Here is a 27,964-nt window from a genome sequence, read left to right as displayed (position 1 = left end):
CTGTCCTTTACCTTCTGCTCAGCTATTTGACTATTTCAGGGCTTCTCTGACAACTGTTTACAGGAGTTATATGTTTACATTTGCCAAATTACATGTTTAATATCACAGACATGTCCTGCAACAGTGTTTCATGAGAAATCAACACCCAGGAGGTACTGTTTATTTATCAGGGAGCATTAAGTTTAAATGCTTTTTTTATTCTTTTCTAAGCTATGAAAGAATAAAATAGACTACGCTTGACGAAAATGATTTTGTCCTAATATACAATGCCTTCTGAATGTCTCATAAGATGTCTGAAATGGAGATGTTTTGGCAGCCTGGTGGTCCTGTTGCTATGATGTGATGTAGACTCACGAAGTGTCATATTGTTCCAGGTGGTGGTTTGGCAGAAGGCTAAGGTGACTGATTACAGAAGTGCCCTCCTTGCCACTTTGGGCTCCAGCGCTGTTGCTAACTTGCTCCCTTGCTACCAACAGCAGGAACAACCAGATGTAAGTTGGAGTAAAACTGCAGAATAATGTGAAATTGGTTAAGATGAATTCAGAGAGGACATCTAACTTGTTTTTGTTTTAGAAAAGCAAGTTGACAGAGTAGAAAAAAAAAATCAAATTTCATAAAAAGAAAAACAAACTTAGAGTGGTGAAAAAACTAAAAATATAAATGCACATGGCAGACTACAGCCTTTATAATAATGAGCCTGATAGGCGTAAAAAGACCAACAAAGCACAAAGATTAACATAATGTGGTCCAGCAGAGAGAAATGAATTTGTAGCAGGAGAACACATGGAGAAAAGGTTCTACTACATCGTTTTGCCAAACATACAGATGGTTATTTACCACTGCAGTATTTAAAGTAGCACAACAGAACTTTGTCAGATTTTCTCACTTTGGTGTCCCCAAACGACGGCCACTTCAACATCCATCTTCATCCTGTCTCTTCTCTGAGATCTTTTTAGTCACTAAAAGTCAGTGTGATGCTGACTCTTGACCTATCTTTATCTCTGTCTCTCTCTTTCTTTTCCTCTCTTCCTCTGATAATGTCCTTGAGTTTCCTTGATAAATCAGCCATGTTGTATGCTTTAAATGGCTAGTGTGTTTATGACAATAATAATAATAATAATAATAATAAATCAAAATAAATAAATAAAACATTTTATTTTTGGGCACCTTTATATATTTTATTACATTCAATACAGTCAAAGATACATAAAATTAAATAAAATACAATGAAATACAATAAGTTAAAACAACAAAATAAAACATTAAAAATTAACAACAGGACACAAGGAACATGGGAGGATCAAACAGAGTAGCAGAGTTTGAAGAAAAGAGTCAAGTTTGGATCTGAAGAGTGAAAGTGAGTTGATATTATGGAGGTCAGGGGGAAGGGAGTTCCATAATTGGGGAGCAGAGTTTCTCTGAAGTCCCTGAAGTCTGTCAAGAAGGATGGATGGTGTCGAAGGCAGCACTCAGACTGAGAAGAAGGAGGATAGATAATAGACCAGAACTGGCTGCCAGAAGGAGATCATTAGTGATTTTAAGCAAAGCTGTTTCAGTGGAGTGAAGACCATGAAAACCAGATTGGAAATGTTCATAGAGATTATTATGGGTTAAATGGGTGTGGAGCTGAGATGCTCAATTTGGCGTTTTTATTAGTTGTCAGTTATAATCAAAATTAAAAGAAATAAACATTTGAAATATGTCAGTCTGTGGGGAATGAATGTCTACATTATACAAGATTCGCTTTTTGAATAGAATTACTGGAATAAATCAACTTTTTCATGATATTCTAATTTTATGACGACCACTTGTAGCACAAGGGAGACTGGATTTAAAAAGTTCTAGGCCAACGGTGAAGGAGAGGAGCGTATGGCCAGGAAAAAGGAATGATGTAAGCTTTGCAGTCAGTAGAAATGCAACCAGAGCAGCAAAATTGGTCTGGTTTTAAGTCTCTCCACAGTACTGAAACTACACTTTTTTTTTTTTTTTTTTTTTTTTAAGACTTAATGACCTTCTTTTGGCTACTGACCCTGGAAGTCCTGCTGTCTTGATTCTCTTAGACCTAACTGCAGCCTTTGACACAGATGACCACCAAATCCTCCTGACACGCTTAGAGCAGTGTGTCTGTATCAGAGGCACTGTCCTGCACTGGTTCTGGTCTTACTTGTCGGACCAGTCTTTCTGTGTTCACCTTGAGAAGTTTTCCTCAGCTGCAGCCCCTCTCAGTTATGGGGTCCCACAAGGGTCCATTTTGGGTCCACTACCTTTTCCTGTATGTGCTGCCCTTGGGGTCCATTTTTCAGAAGCAGAATATTGCTTACTATTGTTTTAACGTTCAGATCTATATCCCATTAAAACCACAGGGGGATTCTCTGAATAATGTGCTCAGCTGCTTGTGTGATCTAAAAGCCTGGATGGATTTAAACTTTCTCCACTTAAATAAGAAAAAATCTGATATTGTGGTTTTTGGATGTTCTGAGCTTTTAAATGGTACAGTTAGTGTTCTCGGTCCACTTACTTCGCATTGTTGAACCCATGCTAAAAACCTGGGTGTGATTATTGACAACTCGTTTAACTTCCACCGGCAGGTTAATTCTGTAGTAAAAGTGTTTTCTTCCATTTAAGGCTGCTTGGCAAGTTAAAAGCCGTACCTGCCCAAGCATGACCTAAAAAAAGTTATCCACCTGCTCATTATGTCCCGCATAGATTATTGCATCTCTCTATATTATGGCGTTGACCAGTCGTCTCTGCACCGACTGCAGCCCAACACACTTTTATCAATTGTTTTTAAAGCCTTAAATGGTTTGGCTTCCCCATATTTGTCAGAGTTGCTACATCAGCATGTTCCAGCTAGGACTCTGAGGTCCTCTTCACAGCTCTTACTGAAGGTCCCATCTGCTAGACTTAAATCCAGGGGTGACGGTGCTTTCTCCGTTGCCGCTCCGAACCTGTGGAACACACCCACCACATCAGTTAACTCATCAAATTGGAGGAAAAAACACTCACATTCGTCAGTATCCTTTCTTAGTTGCTCCTCTATATCCACAGCCATTCCCTCACATCACCTTGTAGTAGTATTGCGGGAGAGTTGCATTTCTTTAACGGCCTTAACAATCTCCGTTTTATTTTTAGAGTCATCAAAAAGGCTATCCGCTGCCTCGAAAAAGGCTTCCTTCACAATATCACTGTCTTTGAATGTCTTCTTGTGTTTAGGAAAAACTGACATTATAAGAAGCAATAGTTGCGGCCTTACCCTGGGTCTTTGGCTTGGTGAAGATCGACTGCCGTGCTGCAAGCTGTGCTTTCAGATCCCAGACTTTTGTGGCGTATAAATGCGTTTTGGCAGGGAAATCTCTCTCGTAGTTCCTGTGTACTGTTTTAAAATGCCCTTTCAGATTCCCTTTTTTTTTGCCAATGCCACCATTACATTGCAGATCAAACAAACAGGCTTTGAATGTCACCTTGGGATCAGTCTGCGGTCTACCAGTAAACCACAATCGACTGGTTGGGCACTCCTGCTTCACATGTGCCGGGCCACCAACCTGTCTGTGTCTGGTTCTTATGTAAGGATCATGTTCTTTGACTTCTCCAGCGCTTTAACTTCATAAAGCCCCCCCTCCATGACATCCTGGATTATGAACTATCTGGAATCGAGACCTCAGTACATCAGGGTGGGTAGATGTGTTTCTGGGACACTGGAATGCAGCACTGGGGCTCCACAAGGAACTGTTTTTAGCTCCCTTTCTTTTTACACATACAGAAGTATTCAGATGATACAGCTGTTGTGACGGTGGTGGTCAGAAGGAGGAGTACAGGGACCTTGTGGTGGCCTTTGCTGCCTGGAGTTAAAAGAACTGTCTTCTCCTGACCACCCCCAAGACTAAGGAGCTGGTGGTGGATTTCAGAAGATCTAAAACACCCAGCTAGCCACTCTACAGGGAGGAAATAGTGGATGTGCAACTACAGATATCTGGGGGTAGTTTTAGATCAGAAGCTGGAGTGGTCTTTTAACACAGACACAGCATACAGGAAGGGACAGAGTTGCCTTTTCATCCTCAGGTGACTCAGGTCCTTCAGTGTCTGCAGTGACATGCTGCAGATATTCTGTCACACTGTCATTGCAAGTTTTTCAATGCTGTTGTCTTCTGGGGAGCAGCACTACAGACAAGGACTGTAGACCCCAGGACAAACTGTTAAAAAAAAAAGGCCAGTTCTGTGCTGGGTGAGGAGCTGGACCTTATTAGAACTGTGGTGGAGCAGTAGATGAGGAGGAAACTGCAGGGCATTATGGACAATAATTAACACTCTATAACACCTGACAGGACTAAAAGCAGTTGCAGTAAGAGGCTAATCTCAATGCGCTGCAGGACTGAGAGGTTCAAGAGATCCTTTGTCTCCTCAGCCATTAGATTGCTCAACAATGACTTAAGTCTTTATTGATGTTCTTATTTTATTTAATTTTAATTATTTATCTTACTGTTAATATGTTTAAATATGAAAAATTGTGCAGGACAACGTGAATTTCCCCCATGGCGATGAATAATCTATCTAATTTTATTTGTTTGCCTGCATGTAAATGCCAGGAAAAGATGAAGTTTTGCAGAGCAGATGTGAGCACACATATTATTGTGGACTGTGAGCTAATAACCTCACCATGAACACCTGGTCTCAAGCCAGCAAATGTGGTCAGTTGGTGGCTGGCCAACTATTTCTTTGCCCTTTTCTCCCGAGTTCTTTCCTGATGAAGAGTGAGTGATTTTTTTTGTTTGCTAAGCTAATGGTAATTGAATTACTGTTGAGCTGTAACTTTGTGCTTGGTCACTGTAGTGTCATGTGGCTCCTACCTGCTGTCAGGCTCCCAACTAATGTAGTCTGACAGATATAGAGCAGCCCTTTTCACCCTGTTTCTCTCTCATTTTCCCCTTTGTTGTTGTTATTTTGCTGCTCTGTGCCCAGTTATGAGAACAACCTTTCACCTTTTCCTCTTGCTCCCTGTAGTAATGAAAGTGAATGTTTCTTCTCCTTATTCCCAAGAACAAAGCACAGGGATCAAGGAAACCAGGCTGACAATTTCCCCAGCTTCTCATGGAGAGCTGCGAGAGCTCTCCCTCTGCACAACAAAATGTGACACTCGTTTTTGGCAACTTGACTACACATAGCCAAGGACCTCTGGGGCCAGAGGTGCCATTCGTACTCTCATAAAGTGACCCTAATGAGCAGAAATAGAGAGAAGCATATGTGCCCTGACCTGAAACTGCAATTCATTTATTAAGTTCGTTGACGTGCGCTGCTGCTAATAATGAGCCTTAGGCTATGTGGAAAAACGCATGGCTACTTCGCCGCTTGCAATCTGTAGAACATTAATAGCCTTCCATAATTTCCTACTAGCTTACGTTCATAATGGAGTTTTAAGTACAGTTACAGGTTTATGCTGAGTCATCCATTTTAGCTCATGAGAACTCGCTCTTGTGTGGCTCTAGGTCATTGTGTGTGATGTGGATTTTTAATAGAACGTTGTTGAGCCATGTTAACAGTAAAGCGTGCCCATGAGAGCAAACACTCTGGTGTCTCACTGTTGGTCTCACTTTGCTCATGTAGTTTCTAATGAATTAAATTTTTGAAAATGGTTAATCAAATAAGTCAATCTCTGAGGGAAAATTGGCCTTTCTAAACAGTATTTATACATTTTATCAGGTCCACCTTAGTACCGGGTTGGACCCCTTTTTCCTTCAGATCTGCCTTGATTCTTGGTGTCAAAGATTCAACAAAGTGTTGGAAACCTTCCTCAGAGGTTTTCTCCATATTGACATGACAGCATCACACAGTTGCTGCAGGTTTGTCGGCTGCATCCATGATGAGAATCTCCCGTTCCACCACATCCCAAAGCTGCTCTACTGGACTGAGATCTGGTGACTGTGGAGGTCGTTGGAGTCCAGTGAACTCATCGTCATGTTCTAGAAAGCAGGTGGAGATGATCTGAGCTTTGTGACATGGTGCATTATCCTGCTGGAAGTAGCATCAGAAGATGCTCCACTGTGGTCATAAAGGGATGGACATGGTCAGCAACAATACTCAGGTAGGCTGTGCTGGTTAAACCAGGCCACGTTGGTACTGAGGGACCCAAAGTGGGCCAAGAAAATATCCCCCACACCATTACACCACCAGTAGCCTTAACTGTTTTTTTTTTTCAAGGCAGGATGGAGTCAGTCTCTCTGACAGGGGGCACCCGGTGTGGTCTTCTGCTGCTTTAGTCCAACTGCTTCAAGGTTGGACATGTTGTGTGTTCAGAGATGATGTTCTGCAGACCTTGGTTGGAACAAGTGCTTATTAGACTTCTTTTTGCCTTTTTATAATCTCCAACCAGTCTGCCCATTCTCCTCTGACATCAACAAGACATTTTGCTCCAGACACCTGCTGCTTAATGTATATTTTCTGTTTTTTAGACCATGACTAAATGTGTTGAGTTGCTGCCATGTGATTGGCTGATTAGATATTTGTGTTAACAAGCATAATTTGGTTGAGCAGGTGGACCTGATAAAGTGGACAGTGGATGTACTTGTTACTTTTCAGTATTTACAATGACAAAACCAAAACCACTTTTTATAGTGAACTATATCAATAGTAAAAAGTAAATATTCTATGTGCTTGGTTTAAGTACTTCTGGTAGTAATGACAGCCTGAAATCAGTTAAAGAGTAATCCTACAAGTTTAGTGGATGTTTTTACTGTGGAAGGTTTTTCCATTTTTCTTGGCAGAATAATTGAACTGCTACCAAAGTGTTATGGAAGTGTCCATGTAAAGCCATTTTCATGTCTTCCTACAGATAAAAAGTACCAGTCGAAAGTTTGTTACTGTTTCCTTCCTCAGGCCTCTGGCAGATCATTGTTTTTATTTTATTTCATTCAATTCTTTTTTCCCCCTTAGCTTAGAGGTGCATTACCACCTACTGATGGACAAGAGTGTTCAGAGGGACACACGCTCTCTTGAGATCATGTTATTGCCCAGCCCTAATTGGGGTTGCTGTCTCTTAGCCTCAGTTTCAGATTCTCAACCTTCTGGGAAAGGTTTTTGCACGTTCAGTTCTCTCTGTCAGGAAAAATACACCACAGTGTTATTTTATCATCGACATGTCTGAGTGTATGGATGATAATAAGTGGATGCTCGGTACCTGATCTGTATCATATATAAACATCATTCAGTTGGGAATTGCGGTCACATTGTTCAGTGTTTGTTTTATCTAGACAGTAATCTGGGACTTGCTTGTTTTGTTTTCTTATATTTGGATTGAATTAGACTGAATTGGACAAACTTGGATTTAACTTGTCCTCGTCCTCTGTGAAGTGTTTTTGCTGTAAACTGAAATTTGCCTCTCAGAGAGGAAAGGCTAGTCTGGCTGGTCTTCCATAAAGCCCTGACTGGTCAAGGTCAATTTATTTCACCACAGTTTACCAAAGTTAACCTCTCTTAAAATTTTTATATCATCTTAAGCCAAGCTTTACTCTTTTTTTCAATCATTATTTGTTAAATTATGATTAACGGTTTCTTTCTTCTTAAGCTTGTGGCATACTCCACGAGAAGCGAGAATTTTGTTCTTGTTCTCGAGGCAGCAAGAATAGTTGTAGTGGCGGGGTGGGATTACTGCAGGTGTGATCCCTGTGTTTTTATGTGCAATGGACAGCTAATTAGGTTATTTCATATTTACCAAGAAACTTCGTCCGTGGCAGGGTGGGGTTGTGCACACGGCGTTGTCCATGTCTCTACATCCTACATGTGTTGTATACATGTATGTACGTTCTCACCACCACGATCAGCTGTTCAATAAAACTATCCGTTCAACCTTGCATCAGGGGAAAGCCACAACTTTCTGCTTCATTCTTTTCTGCGTTAACCACGCCCACCTCAAACGTCTGACCAATCACAATACCTCTCGGAGCCCCATGAGAAGAAAGTTCTGCTCGGCTGATGTGTCGAGAACAACAGCTGTCTCCATTCACGTCCGAGTATGTACCAACCTTTAGTATAATCTTAAATATCTTGATATTTTGTCTTGGATTATCAGTGTTATTTATTAGCTCCCCCAAGGTTACGGTAATGTTCTCAGCAGCGTATGTTGGTTTGTCTGTCTGTCTGTCTGTCTGTTAGCAACATAACATAAAAAGTTATGGATGGGTTTTGATGAATTTTCAGGAAATGTCAGAAATGAAAGGAGCAACTGATTAGATTTTGGGGGTAATCCAGGTCACCGTCTGGATCCAGGAATTTTTTTTAAGGATTCTTTACTATTGGGAGATAAGAATAATTTTTACCTTTACAGCTTTTGACTCATCAGATAATGCCCAAAATCATCAGCAAGAAAAAAAAAGAGAGAAAATTTAATGATGTCATGGTAGACGTTATAATCTGACATTGTTTAACCCAGATCATGTTGATGGATCAGGTATTCAGAAGGTTCAAAATATAGGGGGTTCTTGGTGGGATGTTGAGCCTTTTGGGTTTTTCCCAGGTAAGTGACCCTATAGTAGGGGTGTCCAGAGTCGGTCCTCAAGGGCCGCTGTCCTGCAGGTCTTCAAGGTATCCCTGCTCCAAATTACCTGACTCATATTAAATAGATCTATCAGCCTATGAAGTCAATGACTCATTAATTTGAGTCAGGTGTGTTACAGCAGGGAAACATAAAAAATCTGCAGGATTGCAGCCCTCAAGTACCAGAGCTGGACACCCCTACCCTGTGGCTTGGTGGAGGTGTGCGCTCTCTGAGTGCTTCTAGTTTATTTATTTATTTTTTTTTCTCAGATTATTTTAGATGGCTTTTTTCCAAAGCCTGGAGCTGATTACTCCTCTACAAGTTCTTCAACCCCTGACAAAACGTTTATATTTGTCAACAACCGGCCAGTCCAGCAAAAGGAAATTATGAAGGTAATGTAGTTTTGGATAAACTGATACTTCTTTTTTCCAGCCATTAATTTATCATATTTTTTTCCCCCCTCTTTCTCTGCCTACTTTCTCCTGGTACAAATGTACGATCGATCATCAGTTGTTGCGGCAACACTACTCTGCTCAGTATGCAGATGACGCAGCCAGGCAACGATATCCCACCATCATGCTTAAAATTACAGTTTCTCCTTCCTCGCTGGATGTAAATCTGACGCCGGACAAAACCCAAGTCCTGCTCCATAACAAGGTAACCATAAAATGTTAGTTATATATTAGATCAAATTTAGGATGTGAGAAAAAATGCTCAATTCTAAGGTTTTTCCTATCAGGGCAAAAGCTGGTCCTTCACAGGTCATTAAATTATGTAAATACAACCTCAGATAAACAACAGTATATTTTTACTCTGTATCTGCAGAGATAAATCTCTAAAGAATCTACCTCAGCATTTTAATCTCATGAAGTTTGGACTTATCAGCGTCACTCTCGTAGATCTGCTGCTGCATTTGGATTATTGTCTAGGGTATTCCAGAAAGGAGGTTTAACAAATCGTGTGATAAAGCCTGTGCTTGAGGTTGCTAAATCCTCTGACGTCTTAAACTGCACTGTAAGTTCCAAAACATCGGCTATGAAATAGCTATCACAACCCTGTGTTGGTTAAGCCAAACCTATGAAAGGAAAGGCATCATCCACTGAGCCCCGAAATCATGATGAAAATGACCAAAAACGGAAATCAGCTACATCCTCCACCACCAGCTGTGACGCTTGGCAAAAGATTTCCAGCAAAGTTGTGTATACATGGATGTCAAACACATGGGAGCCTACAGTTGGCACATTATCTAATTACTAAATTTAGTAAGCATATTGCATTGTATTATATTATATTATATTATCAAACTATAAAAGCATTATTCAGGTGAGTAAGAATTTCTCATCCTCTAAATGTTGATGTAGGCTCACTGCAAAGGGGTATACCTACATATTTCACAGCCAATAAGAAGATTTTGGAGGGATGGAAGACAGGTTGGGGGCGACAGCAACAACCCCTCACCCTTGTGGAGGAGCTCACGGTGAACATAGCCAGGACTGCCCAGTGATGAGGGGCATCCACGGGGGCGTTACGTTGTCAGAATCAGAAAACTAAAGACAAGAAAGCCATGGAGACATAAGCCAAAATGAATGATGACTTTGCATAAAGCGTTTATCTGTTCAGGTTCAGGCGATGAAGCATGCAGTGGAGAAGTTGACAGACAATAACTGTTACCATTTAGTCTAGGTCAGGGTTACTCAATTCGGTCCTACGAGGGCCGCAATCCAGCAGGTTTTCCATGTATCCCTGCACCAACACACCTGAGTCAAATTAATGAGTCATTGTGTAGAACCTGATTGGCTGTTAGAGCCACCTAATTGGACTCAGGTGTGTTGGTGCAGGGATACATGGAAAACCTGCTGGATTGCGGCCCTCGTAGGACCGAATTGAGTAGCCCTGGTCTAGGTTAACATTTAGTCTAGGTTAACATAGCCAGCTAAACAAGTAAACCCGCTTCTTGGAATACCCCCCCCCCCCTGGTTTCATGACCCAAGATTTAGCAGTTGGGCATAATGGCCTCACATTTAACTCCTTTGGTACACAGAATAGTTGACTCAGTTGCTGCAAAACAAGCTCAAATTATTCTTCCACCACTGTGCTTTGGTATGTGATTTGGACATTTACCCAGTAATATTCTTGTGGTTGAGGGATCGGATCTAGTGAGGGTGCTGTCTGTTGCACTAATGGTGTTATGACGACCGACAACAGAACTAAATCTCATCTTGACTGCGACTTGTTGTTGAATGACTGACTGAGAAATACTTTGTGTTTCCTCTGAAGAAAATTATAATGTTAGGACCCAAACTGCAAAATCTTGCTATTTATTTTAAAATGACAAAAAAAAGGTTAAAAAAAACTTTATTGTATTTTAATGAGCAGAACATCAGAAAAACACAAAGCCGACTTTCTTCAAACATGTCTGCACTTAAATATTCATGAGAGTTTGCAGGATTTGTTCTTAGCTAAAAACAAAATCAACATACAAAGATGTTCATGAATGCCACAATCGTCATAAAAAGCTGCGTTTTCAGGCTCTTTCTAGAGATGAAGCTTTCTTTTTCAGCCCTTATTAACAAGCCATACTTATACCATTCTGATTGTGCTGTCATAAACTTTTACATTTACGAGCTAACTGAGGCTTGGAGACTCTGATTTTATATAACACCTGTTTAAAGTAAGGAACACAAAACACAAAAAAAACCAGGTCTTTGATTTCTGGACATGTCAGATTATTTAAGTGGTCATGTAGACAACATAGTCTGATATGCTTTATTAGATAAACACTTATCTCATTATGTAAATTAGATTAACACCAAGATTTCTCCCCAACACTTCTTACATGTCGACTCGTACATCTCATTTGTTTCGTTGTTTAACATCTGCACATGCAAAAAAATAGAAAAGTGGATGACTGAAGAGCAAAAAAAGCCAAACCCCTATATGCCAAGACCAAGGACAGATACTTGCTATGTGAAAGCCAACAGTGTTTTCTCCTCATGAAGTATAAATGAGAGACAGCAGTAGTGTTTTGCCTCTAGTAGCCCAAACATTAGCATCGCTAACACTAACACCGTGACCCTGTTCAGTGGAGGTTTTGAAAAACGTTACTAAAATCTGATAACAGACTGAAAAATGCTAACAGGTTTTCTTGGATCACCGCATTGCCCATAGTGCACGTAAACACGTCAGATCTGATTATTAAAATGATCTCATTACTCACTGTTATTAGATTATTTATGGTCATGTAAACAGGATCATTTAGTATCTTTCCCACGGATACTCTGACACGTAGTCTTGGGAACTTAGGGACTTTTAACGCCTATGGAAGAAGAAAGGATGTTTTCACGGTTTCACACACTGCTGATGCATTGTGGCTTAATTCTTCAATAAGTGACGACACTGTGTGAAATAGCTTGTTGTTAATCTCAGGTTGTATTTACCTCATTTGAAGACCTGGTAAGAACCAAATGATTATTTATTATGTCCTCATACTGAACTTTTCTGTCATCCATTTGATATTTAGGAGGCTGTGTTGACTGCAGTAGAGGCATTGCTGGTTTCCCTCTATGGTTTTCGACCTGAAACCAGTGAGAAACATTTTAGCCACGAAACACCTCTCCAACCATCTAGTCCTTTGCAGGCTGATGCTTCACGAGTTGAAAATGAAGGAACCATAGACAGTGACATGAATCTCGCCAACCACAACAATAATGACCTCAAAGATGCACATAAACATGGTGACACAGCTTTGTCAACACCACAAACTGATGCTTTACTGGACCATCAGCCCTCAAACTGTAGCTCTTCGTCTTCAATAGCAGATGATTGGCTTGTCAACCAGATCCCAGTGGAGCTTAACTCCAGCTTCTCTCTTTATGGTGATGAAATGACTCGGAGCTGCTCTCAGACAACAGAAAATGATTCAGCAAACAAATCACCAGAGACACTTGCAGACAATGAAGTGTCAGCTGCAGACACAAACCCAGACCAAATATTAGCCGAGGACTGGAGCCGGGGGACAGCTCTCACCCACCCTGTCTCAGGAGAGCCCCTGCAGCCTGTTGTGATTCACCTACCCTCAAAGCAGACCATATCCGACCCTGATGAGGCCAAGACTCAGAGCAGCTTGAACAAAAAGATGCTGAATGCTATAACGGAGAAACAAGCTACACTGACGGCTTACGACATGATCAGCAACCGCACCATGAGGGCACCGCTGTCTCCTGCCGCCCTGTTTGAGAAGGAGGCCAGAGCTGAGGTCCTCAGGGAGAAGCCCGCAGCCAGCCTGCAGGATATCAGCATTGCTGTTCGCGAGAGGTGGAAAAATCTGAGGGAGGAAGACCGTAAGAAGTGAGTTTCCAGACCTTTACCTTTTCTGAGTAGATGTTTCCATCTCTTGTTATTTGCTCAGAAGGGAGAGGGGGGAAAGTCTGACCTGTCATTTGCATGTGAAATGCCTGCGCTGGAAATTTTATTGATATGAGCTGTGTTTCTAATTTCCAGACAACTTTGCCCATGAAATGTCATCTATCCTAAGAATTCACATCTCATTTTTCTCATCTGTGACAGATGTTATTAAATGTGTTTTAATCCTCTGAGGTTGTCTTTATGTTCCACTTTTAGGATAGTCCTTATGTATGTGGGTTATTTATTGAACTCAGTCACCACTATTTATACATTTATTATGTTCATTTACTCATTTCTTATTGGACATATTGTATAATTTTTGTGTTTTTGGTATTTCACAAGTCTCCATTTTAAAATCTCACACTTAAACTATGTTTGTGTGGAGCTAGGATAGGACAGGAAGGTTTCTTACTCCTATCTATTTATTTATAAGTGTAACAGCAAGTACAGGTACAAACCAAATCTGCAAGTACAGATTTATTCTGTAAAGAAAATCTAAAAGTAAAACCCTAAAAAAAAAAACAAGTCTGACAGTAAATCAAGGCAACTTTATTTGTATAGCACAGTTAATGTACAAGACAATTTAAAGTCTTTAGTCTTTACAGTTATTTTGGTAAAAGCGGCAAAAAAGTCTTTAACTCTGATTTAAAACAGCTGAGTTTCAGTAGACCTGCAGTTTTCTGGGAGTTTGTTCCACATGTGAGGAGCAGAAAAGCTGAACGCTGCCTCTCCACATTTAGTTCTGACTCAGGTACCAGAAAGTAGATTTCACTCTGATGGCCTGAGCGATCTGGTTGATTCTTAACATACCTGAATATCCTGAATGGATTTTGGTCCTAAACCACCCAGTGCTTTGTCAACTAACAGCAGGATTTTGAAGTCAGTTCTCAGACAGCCAGTGTAAAGATCTGAGGACTGGAGTTATAGCATCTACTTTCTTGGTCTTGGTGAGGACTCGAGCAGCAGCGTTCTGGACTAACTGCAACTGTCTGGTGGACTTTTTAGAGAGACCTGTGAGGACAGCATTACAGTAGTCTAGTCTACTAAATCCTTAATATGGAAGTGATCATAGGCTGGCTTTATAACTGTCTTAATGTAACTGCTAAAATTCAGGTCTGAGTCCAGGACTACTCCCAGATTCCTGGCTTTGTTGTCAGTTTTTAACTGCTTATTCATGATCTTTCTTCCTTGGCTCCAAAAACTATTATTTCAGTTTGGTCTTCATTTAACCAAACATTTAAGTGCACGTCTGACAGTTTACATCTAAAAGTAAAATTCTGACAGTGCACATCTGAACCAGAACGACTGTCATAGCTTTGTAAATGTAAGTCGGTTTATGGAAACTCAAAGGTTTCTTTCAGGAGATGGAATCCCATATCTACTATCAGCTGATTCTGCTAAGAGTTCTTAAATGTTTTATTTAACCACAAGCTGATTTATTTAATCAGCTATAACAGGCCAGGGACTTATGTCCTTGTTCTAGCTCCATATGTTTGACCCTGACAAAGGATTTACGTTGGTGAAATCACCAGAACAAACAAGACCAGATGAATGTGCATATATTATTAGTTTTTCTCCAAGATCAGAAACAGAGACCTTGATTTAAAAGAAAGAAAGAAACCAACATTACAGTACACATACTCTTTCCTCTTTTCAACCCTCTTTTGTCAGTTGGTCGCATCATCATAAATCTTGTAATGCAGTCATTAGTAACTTCTAAAATTGCTTGATGCATGGGGACGTGCCAATAAAAAGGCACAACTGTGCTACCTACTGGTGTCTCTGCTGAGCGACTCAGGACTAACACTGTTATACTGCACTGAAAGCATTTCAACCCAATTATGTTAGATTACTGCGTACCAATTTAAAGTAATTGCAAGGTTGGAAAATGTGTATCAGCAGTATTTGGGGCCTTATATAAGGTATGGAAGAGTGTATGGAAAAAGACATCTGTTAGGAATTCTGCCATGATCTGCTGCTGTCTTAAACACGAAGTAAGATGTGGCAATGACTTGGCTGTCTTCACCACCACAGCTAAGCGGTGCAGCACCTCTAGGAATTATACAAGTTCATGGAAAGGGGCTGCTTGAATAATGGGGTGCTGACGACCTAATGCTTAACACATGAAGATGTATAGAAACATGATTTTTGGATATAACCGTGCCGTGTGTCAAATTCTCATCATGTTCTCAAAGTGCAAGCTCTTACTTTCTATCTAAAGTCTTATTTTAAAACTCTAAATTATGTGTTAGACCTTTAAACTCTAAACCTTTTTTTGTGTTTTTTACTTTTTTTTTTTTTTTATAAAAAATATGGAGGTGGAAGCTTAACTCTTTTAATCCCAGTCAAGATCAAGACAGTTTTGTCTCAGTACAGCCTCATTTGTCAGATTATCAGGCTAGAATCATATGACATGAGTGTATCGATAGATATAGCACCATACAGGCCAACCAAAACAACAAAACAGAATTTACTACTAACAGAACTTCGTAGAAATAACACGCATATCAAATGGGGGCAAGCCTTTTCTCATCTGCATATCATTCTCTCAAGTCTTGGCTTAAAGGAGAAAAAAATGCCATCGAAACAAATACAATAGAAACTATTTACATGTTTACATTTGTTCCTCCAGGAGGTTTTTGCTATTTACAGCTACTATCTACCTACTATCCTCACAAGACCAGCTCCAAGTCGGCTGGTTTTGGCACCACTGTGCATCACAAACATCTTCTTTTCTGTATTCCAGCCATACAGGACCATTATTTTGTTCTTTCCAGACATAAAACTTTCTACTCACTTGTTGACCTTTGGCTGTTCCTGATTGGACATTAACGTCAGTGGCTGCTAACTGATTGGTTGAAAGTTTAACAACGTGGTGAATTTACCATATAGTCTCAGAATAAAAACTACATTTTGTGGCTGAATTGTAAAATTCCTGGACGGGATATAAATGCATGAAAAACTTGCGTAGCTACACCGTCAATCACAATTTACCCCACAGAGTTACACACTACCGTTTCTGAGAAATTGTAAATGTAAGCGACAGCGCTCAAGGTCATCAGCTTTAAGGGTTAAACACTAACTAGAGAATTCCTCAATTGTTTAACAAATCTGTCATTTGTTAAGCGTATTTAATAGGCATAGATACAAAGGAAATCATTTATTCAGTATTTTTATTTTTTTAATTTTAAACAAATCTAGAATTTGATCCCAGCAACACATTTATCCATCTGTTTTCTATACCACTTAGTGCAGTTCAGGGTCACTGGAAGCAGCAATTGGCAGGCGAGAGGCAGGGTACAACCTGGACAGGTCGGCAGTCTACCACAGGCCAACACAGAGAGACACACAACCATTCATGCTCACATTCATTCCTAGGAAGAATTTAGAGTGACCAATTAATTTAACATAAACTAGCACATTTAAAGAAAGAAAGGAAATTTTTTTTTACTTCTCTGTAAAATGAAGAAATGGAGTTTTCTAAAGAACCTGTGTCCAATCTTGCTGAATACAAAATTTCAGCCACTTAGCAGCACTCTGGTTGCTGTTTTCTGACTCCTGGAGGACATCACCAGCTCGCGCTACCTCAGCAGAGCCCAACACATCATCAAAGACTCCTCTCACCCCAGTTACCACCCGTTTGAGCTCTTACCCTCGGGACAGCGCTACAGGCCATACAGAGCCTGGACTAGTAGATTAAGACACAGTTTCTTACCCAGAGCAATCAATCACATGAAAATTCAAAATCCCTCTGATGAGATCCCGCTCAAAAACGTGCAATAAATCCGGTCCTTATGTGCAATAACTGTCTAAACACACACACATAACAATTTTTTTAACCTTATGAGATTTTTTTTTTTGGTTGAGACCTCACACGTGAAGATCAGTTTTAATCGTACTGTGTGCTCCGAAAATCTAATCACAGAACAACACACACATAACGATGCTGTCCTGCAACTCATCTACAGTCTAGTCCTCCGAACCGCACAAACATTGAAACGTAGAAGAAGAAACAGCAACAACCGGCAAACACAACACACAGCATGGAAGAGGATATATAGGACGAGGGAATGATGGTGGTCTTGGGAATATTGTCAACAATACAGAAATGAAACAAATATTTATTTTATTGTTTTGTTTTTTAATTTTTTTTATTTATTTATTTGTTTATCAATTTTATTATCAAACAATTTTCCAATTAAAAAATGTAATGTACATCCAGAGAGGAATGCAGTTGCTGTGAGACGTTTCATTTCATCAAAGTATAAACAAAGTGATGTGTCTGCTTTTTATGATGCACCAGACGTTTTCAGCAGCAGATGGATCTGGACTAAACCAAGCAGATGAAGCCAGTACGAAGCTTTGCTGGTGGAAGTCATTCAGAATGGACTAGTTTTTCTGCATCAGTCTGATTCAGGATGTTCCTAATTTTGGCAACATTATGTAGGTGAAAGACGGCGATTCTAGACACCTGAATTATATGTAATGAAATGTAAAAATGAGAGAAGCACTTTATTCAACCCTTGAGGTAAATTGTAATATAGGGGTTTTTGTTTCATCATTTTATTTGAAATAGTTGATGATGAATTCACAGTCAGTTGTTGGCGATAGCTGCTTGCAGAAATGACCTCCGATACCTTTCTGTTTTGCAGCGTACTTGAAGCTTCTCACTAAACATCCTGTTAGTGAGAAGATGAGGTGATTGCCTTCCCAAAAGTTGACTGACCAGTTTTCTGTAATTAGGTTCTTGTCCACTGATACACCCCACAGCTGCAGAGTAATCGGAGTATTTCTGTATTGGAAATCTGAGGTGGACAGAGTGAAAATGACGAGAGTACAGTCCCTTGTGGTGCTCCTGTGCTTCTGACCATCTCACATATGTGAGTCAAAGGAGAAATCCTGGTCAAAAATAACTCCAAGCTTCCTCACTGTAGTACTGGAAGCCAAGTTAAAGGGAAAGTTAACCAAGCAGTATCTTCTTTCCTTCTTCAGCTTCATGTGACAGTGACGAAGATCTGATTGACATGAAATTGATAAATTTTTGTTATTGCTAGTGCATCCAATAACAATACTTTGGGTTAAATATAAGATGAACCATAAACCACCAGTTTTTCTCCTTCTCAGATGAATAATAAACGCAATAAGCGCATCATAAAAGATGGTGTTTTTTTTTTCTTTCCTACTTTAAATGAAAGCGTGCGAGTGTTGAACCCTCTCACCGGGAAAAGTGTGTGGGATGAGGGAGCATTAATTCCAGTAAAAAAAAAATTAACGCAATTAATTACATAAATTAGTTACTGCTGTTAACGCGTTATTTTTGACAGCCTTAATATTTATTTATATTCATGTTTTATTAACACTTGAAATCCATGATGGCCACAGAACTGTTTTAATAATTGAAATTGGACGGACAGTGAACTTTTTCCACCAAAAACAGGGGCTGTTAATCCAGGACAATAAATGCTAAGACGTTTCTTATTGCGGTGGCTTTCTGGCTTTCTTCTGCAAATTTGTCATGTTTTTTTAAAAGCATTAATCATTGTTTGTTATTGCTGTGGTTCATTGTGCATGTCTGGTTTGTTGGGCAGGAAACAAAGAATTATGATTCAGTTTCCATGGTATCGGATGGTGTTTAGACAGAAATACTCGCCGATACCATCCCCTTAATTTTGGTAGGATCGGCGAGTAGTTCCAATTAAGGCTACAACGATTAGTCGACGTTGTCGACAATAAAAATAACGACAACGAATTTACCCTTCAACTATTGTCGGCAGAAAAAAACCCTACAGAGTGAGACATCGTCTTCTTTTCTTATCTCTGCTGAGAGTTGCACATGCGCAATAAAGTCCACCAGGGGAAAAATATGGTGGCGGACCAGAGAGCAAAACGGCGACAGAGGACGTCAAAAGTCTGAGATAACTTCACATTAAACTTACAAAAAAAATTAAATACATATGAGATTTGTAAAGCAGACCTTGCATACCATGAAAGTATGTTTGCAATGCTTGAACGTATAAATATGAGGCATGTTGGACTTGCATAACAACCTTATGCAAGATTTCAAAGCTGAAAGTGAAATAAGATCCATTTAATAATCATGAGATACATAATCTGATTGGTCGACTAGTCGTTTTAATAGTGGGTGACCAATCGACCATCAGAATAGTCATTAGTTGCAGCCCTAGTTCTGATGCTAGTATCGGTATCGGCCCATCCCTAGCTTTATCCTAAAGGTGGTGGGAGTGGCTTCCTAGGAAAAGAAGTCATGATCAAAGTTTTCAAAATTCCAATTTTATATCTGGGTCCTCTGACTGACGTAGCTTCATGTTACATTACTGAATGAATTGTGGTCTGTGTGAGTAAAAATGGTTTTGTAAGGTTCTCCTGAACCCCATGTAAATTTATTACTTGATGGCTTCTCATTTTCAGACACACTCGATATTGCATAGAGAGCTTTTAATGTTTCTTTTGGTGAAGTTTGGGACCAAGTTGTGAGTCATGACCCACCCTTGCCCCTTTTTTACCCAATCCTGGCACCCTCATCTGTTGCTATTGCTAATTTAACTGCTGGTGTAGCATCTCTAGAATGATGCTACTTGTGTATTATTTCAACTTTTCTGTCTTTCTTTGTCTCTTTTTTCATTTGAGTGTGTCAAGTTTTATTTCTAAATAAAAGATATTGATTATTCAAGACTCCAAGAGAATTTTTTCTTTAAATGAAGGTTCAACATATTAAGAACAAACATATTTGTTGTAAATCTCACCAGCGTGTTGTGAGGAATCATAATTTTGATAAGTTTGATAACAAAGCTTTTCATCTCTTTTGCTTAATATTGCCCAGGTATGAAGAGCAGGCAAAAAAGCACCTGGAACACCACAACCAAAGGAGCAAGTTGGCCTCGGCTGAAGGCTCTAAAGAGCCTGTTGCAAACACCTCAAAGAGCCAAATGCAGGGTCAGAAACGCAAGGCTCCTCAGTCCAACCAGCAGCTTCTTGACGAGCTCTTCTCTGCACAACCCCAAAAGAAGGCGAAGAGCCCTGCATCTAAACCCTCGCAGCCCCTCCCCTGCAGTATGGCTGCCCTTCGCCATAAGCTTCAGCGCCTCTCATCCCAGAGCAGTGCAGCACCACGGGGCCTCCGTCTTGTAAACCGGCTGGCCTCTCAGAGTGCCTGGGTCATTTTATGTGGTCAGAGGCTCATGTTGTTAAACCCGTTTCGAGTGGAGGAAGCCTTGCTGTTTAAGAGACTACTAGAGAATAATATACTTCCAGCAGTGAGTCTGCAGAACTCTGTACAGTTAACAGATGGGTAATGTATCACACATTTCTCTATGGCAAAATGCCAACCATGCAATTAAATTTTTATTTTAAAACATACATTTATACATACAGTACAGTTAAAAAGCTTGTGTACATTAATTCATTCACAGTGATTCAGTAAAAACAATATCGCTGTGGTTGCTAAAAATCTGTATGCATGTTTTGTTTTGTTTTTGTAGAAGTCTTGGGGGAGCTGAATACACTGAGGCTTTGTGCAACATGGAGAAACAAACCCTTGGGCTGACTGGAGGGACGTTCTTCTCTGATCCCAGGCTTGTGGCTAACGGCTTTAAAATCAAACTCTCTCCAGGTATGACAACAAAATGCTGGACCATAACATTAATGTACGAGTCGGCAGATGAATGCTGAGTCGAGCTGAGTCGACTCAGCATTCATCTCCTAAGCGGACTGAGGCAGGCTCCACACCTGATAACAAGGCTTTTCATTCACGCAGTTGAAAAGTCTTCATGATTATTTAGTTTTAAACTAAATAAATGTTTCATCCATTTGCCATCCTTAATGTCATAGTGTCACAGTTTCTCTGTATCAAATTGTGGACAAATAAAATAAAAATGTCCTTCACCAGTTTGTCCACCAGAAACAAATTATGAAATGAAAGAATGTGGTTTCTGTTGATAATGAGATAAAGAGCCAAACATCTACTTCTTTTTTCCCTAAAACAATAAATAAGTTAAACTTCTTTCATGTTTACTAAGCAAATCTATTTATAGAGAAATGAACTATGAAATTATTATTATTGAAAAGTCTGGAATAACATGGTTAGCATATATTGCTGCTCATTTTTTTTGTTTTGTTGAAGAACATTTTTATCAAAATTTAGACCCAGTTTCTCAGATTGGTGAACCTCTGTCCATCTTGCATCTAAAGGCGGATTTATACTCGTGCGCCGTCTGCATGCGGTCGGCCGTTGGCGTAGCTGACGCTGGTGAGTGTGCTCTCACACTCGAGCGTAGGGGGTACGTGTTGTTTTGGTGTCGTGTTGCAGTTTCTCCTCCTAATCTGAAGGCGGCAGTAGTCGTGGTATCAGCCGGTAAACTCACCAGGGACCTCATTTGTCAAGGTGGCATAAATACAACAACCGGTGAACGCCAAAAAAAGTCAACTTTTGGGATTTATGAAAACCAAACTTGCCAGAAAATGTTCCTACCTCCACCCAATTCTGATTCAGGTGTACGCACATAATCTAGAAAAATGGGAGACGGTGAAACCAACGGTACAGAATAAAATCTTCAGTTCCCATAATGTTAGTTTTATTGACAATTTTAATTTATTTTGGAACCGTGCCTCATTGTTTTGTGGAGATGGCCTTCATCCGAATAGGTTGGGTTGTCGCATACTTGCGGCTAATATGCAACACGCGGTGCAAACTTGCACATGTGCATGACTGTTTACGTTTACATCAAATACCCCCACTGTGAGCTCTGCCTCTTCTTCTCCGATGACTGCACATTCCACCGCCGCTGAGGTCGCCTCCTGCTGGCCACTGCAGGTATTTCCCATTGGAACAGTTGTACGGGAGAGAATCCATGGTGCCATGGGGTCCAAATTAAAATCATTTGTTCCTTTTTGCCTTAGAAAAAACTTAATTCAGGTTAAAATTACTACTCCTTTTCTTCCCCCACGCACAACTAATTTTTGTCTTCTCAATGTGAGGTCCCTAACAAACAAGTCCTTTCTCTGCCAAGAGTTCATCATGTCAAATAATATGGATTTTTTATTTATTACTGAGTCATGGCTCACACCTGGCTGTACTATCCCCTTAACTGAAGCCTGTCCACCTGAGTACTCTAGCCTTAATCACCCAAGATTGTCTGGTCGTGGAGGTGGAATTGCGGTGATCTATAGATCTGATTACAAATGCTCCGCCCTCCCTAATGATATGTTTTCTTCATTTGAATCCCTGGTCTTTCTTCTCTGTGGCTCACAACCTACATTCTGTGCCGTTATCTATAGGCCACCTAAAGCCACCACTGAATTCATTGAAGAATTCTCAGATTTTCTTGTGTGCACTGTTGCCAAATATGATAGGGTGATAATTGTTGGTGATTTTAACATACATGTGTGTTGTCCCAGTTCTTCAAGTTTTACCACTGATTTTATTAGTCTTATAGATTCTTTTAACTTAGTCCAACATGTAAAAAATCCAACCCATAGCAGAGGACATACTCTTGACCTTGTCCTCTCCCTGGGAGTTGACATTGATAATGTAAACCTCCTGGATTTCTGTGTCTTTGACCATAAGGGTGTCTCATTCAAAACTAACTTGCATTCTGCCATACAAAAGCTTACATCAAGCAGCCGTACTCGCAGTTTCAAACCCAACTCAACAAACAGTTTTAGCACCATGTTTCTGGCTGCATCGATTAGCAATGTGCAAACAAATGTGTCATCAGTAAATGAGCTCCTGGACAATTTTAATAATACATGCCAGGAAATTCTAGATACTATTGCCCCGTATAAAACAAAACCTATCAAAAGGAATTTCCTACCCTGGCTTAATCATCATACTAGGCAGTTAAAACAACAATGCAGAAAAGCAGAACGCAAATGGAAAAAAGATAAACTTGTGGTATCTTTAGAAAACCTTAGACACCATATGCTTACCTACCAATTGGCAGTGGATGAAGCACGCAAATTGTATTTCTCAGAGTTAATCTCAAACAGCAACAACTCTAGAATATTGTTTAAAACAATAAACTCAGTTACTTGCTCTCCTACCCCTCCTATCGATGCTTCTGCTGCAAAATGTGAGCAGTTTCTCACTCATTTTGTTAATAAAATTGCCAACATTAGGAATAACATTCCACCTGCCCCTGGCAACTTTGATGTCCTGAACCAACCTGGATCCTCACTGACACATTTCAAACAAATTTCTTTATCCAACTTAAAGGATCTTATTCAGCATGCAAATCCTACTACCTGCAAGTTAGACATTCTGCCCACTAGATTTTTGAGGGGCATCTTCGACACCGTGGGTCCCCACATCCTTTTCTATTATTAACAGTTCATTGTCATCTGGTTGTGTCCCCCCTGGTCTAAAGAGTGCTGTGGTTCGACTGACTCTAAAAAAGCCCTCACTTAATCCTCTGGACCTGAACAATTTCAGACCTATATCAAATCTGCCTTTTTTAGCCAAACTTTTAGAAAAGACTGTTGCCACCCAGCTGACCGAGCACATGAACAATAACAACATGTTTGAAAAGTTTCAATCCGGCTTTCGCTCACACCACAGTACCGAAACTGCCCTTTTAAAAGTCACCAATGACCTGGACTTAGCAGCTGATACTGGTCTATGTTCAATTTTGATTTTACTTGATTTAAGTTCAGCATTTGATACAGTTGACCACGCCACTCTGTTAAAGCGTCTCAGAAATTTTATTGGCATTACTGACTCTGCATTATCTTGGTTTTCCTCTTACCTTTCATCCCGGGCATTCTCTGTAGTACTTGGAGAGTTTTCATCTTCCTTGGCCCCCCTATCATATGGTGTTCAACAAGGTTCCATCCTTGGACCTATTTTATTTTCCATTTACATGCTTCCCATAGGTCAAATCATTCAAAACCACAATATAAATTTCCATCTATATGCAGACGACACACAACTATACGTCCCCCTATGAACGACCCTGAATCATTCACTCCCATTTTTAACTGTCTTTCCGATATAAAGGTCTGGATGTCCCAAAATTTTTTAGAACTCAATGAATCAAAAACAGAAATAATTCTATTCGGTCCATCTCAAATCACTCAAAATATCACTTCTCTTGGTAGTTTATCCAATCTGGTAAACCATCTGCCCGTAACCTGGGAGTTATTTTAGATTCGCAATTTGATTTTAGCCCTCAGATTACAAAGGTTGTCCAATCTTGTTTTTATCAGATTCGTAATATAGCCAAGATCAAACATTTTATTTCCCAGTCTGACCTGGAAAAGGTGATACACGCACTAGTTTCCTCCCGGTTGGACTATTGTAATGCGCTATACTCAGGTTTAGGTCTGAAGTTGCTCAGTCGTCTCCAGCTGGTCCAAAACTCTGCAGCAAGACTTTTAACAGGCACTAAAAAACATGAACACATCACCCCTATCTTAGCTTCCCTACACTGGTTACCAGTCAATTTTAGAATTGATTTTAAAATCTTATTAATTACTTTTAAAGCCCTCCATGGTGTAGCCCCCACCTATATTTGTGACATGCTCTCCCCCTATGTCCCGGATCGGTGCCTGCGCTCCTCAGGTCAGAGCCTCCTGACTGTGCCCTCCTCCCGTCTCCTCACTAGAGGAGACCGGGCCTTCTCAGTCAGAGCTCCTAAACTTTGGAACTCTCTGCCTGAGGAGCTCAGGGCAGCCAACACTGTAAGCACTTTTAAAGCTAAATTAAAAACTTATTTTTATAGAATGGCTTTCTTATTGTGAATTTGTTTTTATTAATTAATTTTATTGTCTCTTTTGAATTCATGTTTTATTGTTTTACCTTTGTGTATGTGTTCTTAAATGCTGTAAAGCACTTTGTAACTTTGTTTCGAAAAGTGCTATACAAATAAAGTTATTATTATAAAACCAAGGAAGGTGTGAAATGTGAGACAATGTTGCGCAATCCACTATTACCTTTCACACCACGTTATATATTAAAGCTGTTTGCAGAAATGAATAAAGACAAACATTCAATATTATTTCTCCTAAGAGCACAGGCTTGAAAAAAAACAACAGGTTTTTCAGGAAAAAAGGAGACGATATTAATAAGAACCTGAACCACTAAAATATGTTCTGTCATGAAACAAAACTTACATGTTATAAAATCCATCCAGCTAAATAAGGTGACAGTCTAATGCTAATGCTGTCTGCATGTCAGTGTGAAAAGTAGCTTTGGTCCTTCATTCCAGCAGAGCGGGACGCAGACTGGCGGTTGGAGGTCTAGAAGTGGTGCTACGCTAATGAAACACACAAGAGGTGGATTTCCTTTTTTTTTTTTTTATTCACAAAGGTTTTTAATTGTTGTTCTAATTTCTGTCCAGATGGTCTTTATTTCTCGCAACTCATTGTCTCACCTGGTTAATAGCGGTAATTGTGTCCCTCTGCATCGCACAGCAGCTACAAAGAAATATTATTTAACACTACATAAACTGGTACCAATCTCAGATGTATCTGTACATATTTATTTTATAAATTACAACAACACTGCGATGACAGCATCGGCCACCTGCTGCCACTATTCTGCCTTTCTGACACCAGTAATGCCCACCGTGCCCACAAAGTAAACATTTTTACATTTTTCAACGTGGTCCGTCAGGATTTTCATGCTGAAGGCAACACAAAGTGGTTTACATAAAAAAAATCATGCATATTTTGATTTATGCACATTTAAAATAAAACAAGTCTTTACACACATCAAAGCAGAATTACATTAAAAAAAAAAAACTTATTAAAATCTTTTACCTAGTCGCACGCACACGTATACACACACAAGGTTCAAAATGGTCTATTTGGGAAAATCAGAGAGCAGGGCATTACAATAATCTATTCTACTAGAAATAAAAGGATCAGCTCCTCCGTGCTTGCAAGAGAGAGAAATGGGCGGACTCTGGCGATGTTTTTAAGATGATAAAATCCAGTTTTTGTTATATTTCTGATGTGTGGAGTAAAATCCAGCTCAGAGTCAAAAAGAACACCCAGATTTCTCACACACTGAAAATGATTAAAATGTTGTAATTTTGATAAAATAATCTCTCTTGCCCTCGAGACCAATAATCAAAACTTCTGTTTTGTCCTGATTAAGCTTTAAGAAACTGCCATCCATAGTTTAAAAGGACATTAACTGTCTCCAGGTCATCAGGAGACACGGTGATGTAAAGCTGTGTGTCATCAGCATAGCTGTGAAAATGAATGCTGTGTCTCCTGATAACATCCCCAAGCAGCAACATATACAAATTAAAAAGTATTGGGCCTAAAATCGATCCTTGGGGAACCCCACATTTGACTTTGCTGGTACATATTTTCTGTTTTCAAACAACAATGGCATCCAGTATGGTTCAGTGTCTTTATTAGCATGTGGGAAAAAAAAGAAGAAATAATTCCATCAGCCTCTCATCAACTTGATTCATTGGGTGTTGTTTTTAAAAATGGGAGTTACTACACAAATTCAGCGAGAAGATGCAGAAATCTGGAAACTCGTAATCCCAAACTGACCAATCATAAGGGAGTACTGTGTAGCAGAGGTGCAGGTCAGGTCTGGAAGAGGTGCGCGTCTGGCCTCCGCGGAGCTATGCAGCGCTTACGGCAGTGATGCAGACGCCCTGCAAGTATAAATCTACCTTAAGAGACTCTGAAATGCTCCTTTTATACCCAGTCATTTTACTGACATATTGACAGTTAACGTTATTAGTTGTCAAATTTTCCTCCTGTTGTTTTTCATTTGTGTAATTACTTTTCCAGCCTTTTGTTGCTCCTCTTCCAACTTTTTAAGTGTTGCTGCCATCAGATTTAAAATGACTCAAATTCTCCATGAACTGATAAAATGTTTTAGTTTCAACATCTATTATGTTGTTTAAGTTCTACTGGTTATAAAATATGGGTTGATGGGACTGATAAATCATTGTATTCTGTTTTTAATGTACATTTTAGACAGCGTCCCTACCTTTTGGAATCAGGGTGTACTTCATCAACATGGAGCAGAGATAAATTATATAAGCTGGTTGAGCTGAACTCATTCTTCCAGCTTCTTCATCGTTATCTTTGACATTACTTCTGCTTTGCTCGCCCGGGGTGTACAGTGTACTGTGGATGTTGGTTGTTTTTGTTGCTGAAATAGTTCACCTCAGGTGACATTGGCTTCCAGCCCAACAACGTGGTCTCGCAGTAGGTTTCTACCCTGGTGTGCCGGTGAGGAGAATAGTTGCCCTTTGAGAAATTCTTGGAATTTTCTTTTGGCACTGCCAGCCTCTGTAACTGTGCATGTAAGATGGTTTCATTGCACAATATCTGCTGAATGTCAAACTTTTTGTCAGGATTGTTTTTTTGTTTTGTTTTTTTGGCTCCTGGCATGATTCTGTCATTTAAAAAAAGCAATAAAAGAGAAATATCTCTGAACTTCATTGCTTTATTTGCTTTATGTTTCCTTTAAAATGACAGTTTGCATACTTTTGCAAATAAATCTTAAATACATTTACTGAAATTGCTCTAGACTATACAGCCTTGCACGGACTTTGTGCATCTTTAGGTTAATCTTTACTATAAAAGTTTTGTATTAGAAATATGAAGTCTGGATGATTTAGAATATTTCCTCCTGAAGCCAGAAGGAGTCATTCCTCCATCCTACTCGACAACTTCCTTCCAGTCTGCTGGGGCTTCTATTAGTCATTTAACACTCCATTTGGCTCCTGGCTTGTTTGACTTGGTCATCAGTTCGGCAGTAATATTTATTTATTATTCTTTCCTGGAGATAGTAGTAGCGTCTGGAGTGTATTAATCCTTGTTTTCTGCTTGTTTTGGCTAGGCAGCATGTCAGCCGAGAGACATCTGGAAGTGACGGCGATGGCAGACTGCGTGCCTTTTCTTAGCGTGGAGGACCTCAGGGAGATCTTGACAGCAGTTCTTCACAGAAAGGCCTCGACTGTGCAAGAGTGCAGGCCGCTTAAAGTCACAAACTACCTTCAAGTGAGAGATGATGTGAATTAAGACTTAGATGGCATCACTAGCCTT

The 27,964-nt window shown here is 39.9% G+C and overlaps 1 protein-coding gene across 4 annotated transcripts in view; it reads left to right on the top strand.

Annotated features, from left to right (window-relative positions):
- The window catches only part of pms1 (PMS1 homolog 1, mismatch repair system component), a 39,271-nt gene that overhangs the window by 10,623 nt on the left and 684 nt on the right, over positions 1 to 27,964 (top strand). For 3 of the 4 annotated variants that reach the window (XM_042001397.1, XM_042001398.1, XM_042001399.1), the window contains exons 6-12: positions 375 to 491; positions 8,794 to 8,916; positions 9,035 to 9,181; positions 12,045 to 12,871; positions 19,770 to 20,237; positions 20,428 to 20,558; positions 27,759 to 27,919. In XM_042001397.1, coding sequence (XP_041857331.1) covers positions 375 to 491; positions 8,794 to 8,916; positions 9,035 to 9,181; positions 12,045 to 12,871; positions 19,770 to 20,237; positions 20,428 to 20,558; positions 27,759 to 27,919 — 1,974 coding nt within the window. Of the gene's footprint in view, positions 1 to 374; positions 492 to 8,793; positions 8,917 to 9,034; positions 9,182 to 12,044; positions 12,872 to 13,024; positions 13,110 to 19,769; positions 20,238 to 20,427; positions 20,559 to 27,758; positions 27,920 to 27,964 lie in introns of those variants that run through there. The other variant, XM_042001400.1, reaches the window with a different exon arrangement.

This window comes from Melanotaenia boesemani, chromosome 12 (genome assembly GCF_017639745.1).
Source record: "Melanotaenia boesemani isolate fMelBoe1 chromosome 12, fMelBoe1.pri, whole genome shotgun sequence".
Taxonomy (NCBI): Eukaryota; Metazoa; Chordata; class Actinopteri; order Atheriniformes; family Melanotaeniidae; genus Melanotaenia; species Melanotaenia boesemani.
This window is presented reverse-complemented; position numbering and strand designations above follow the sequence as displayed.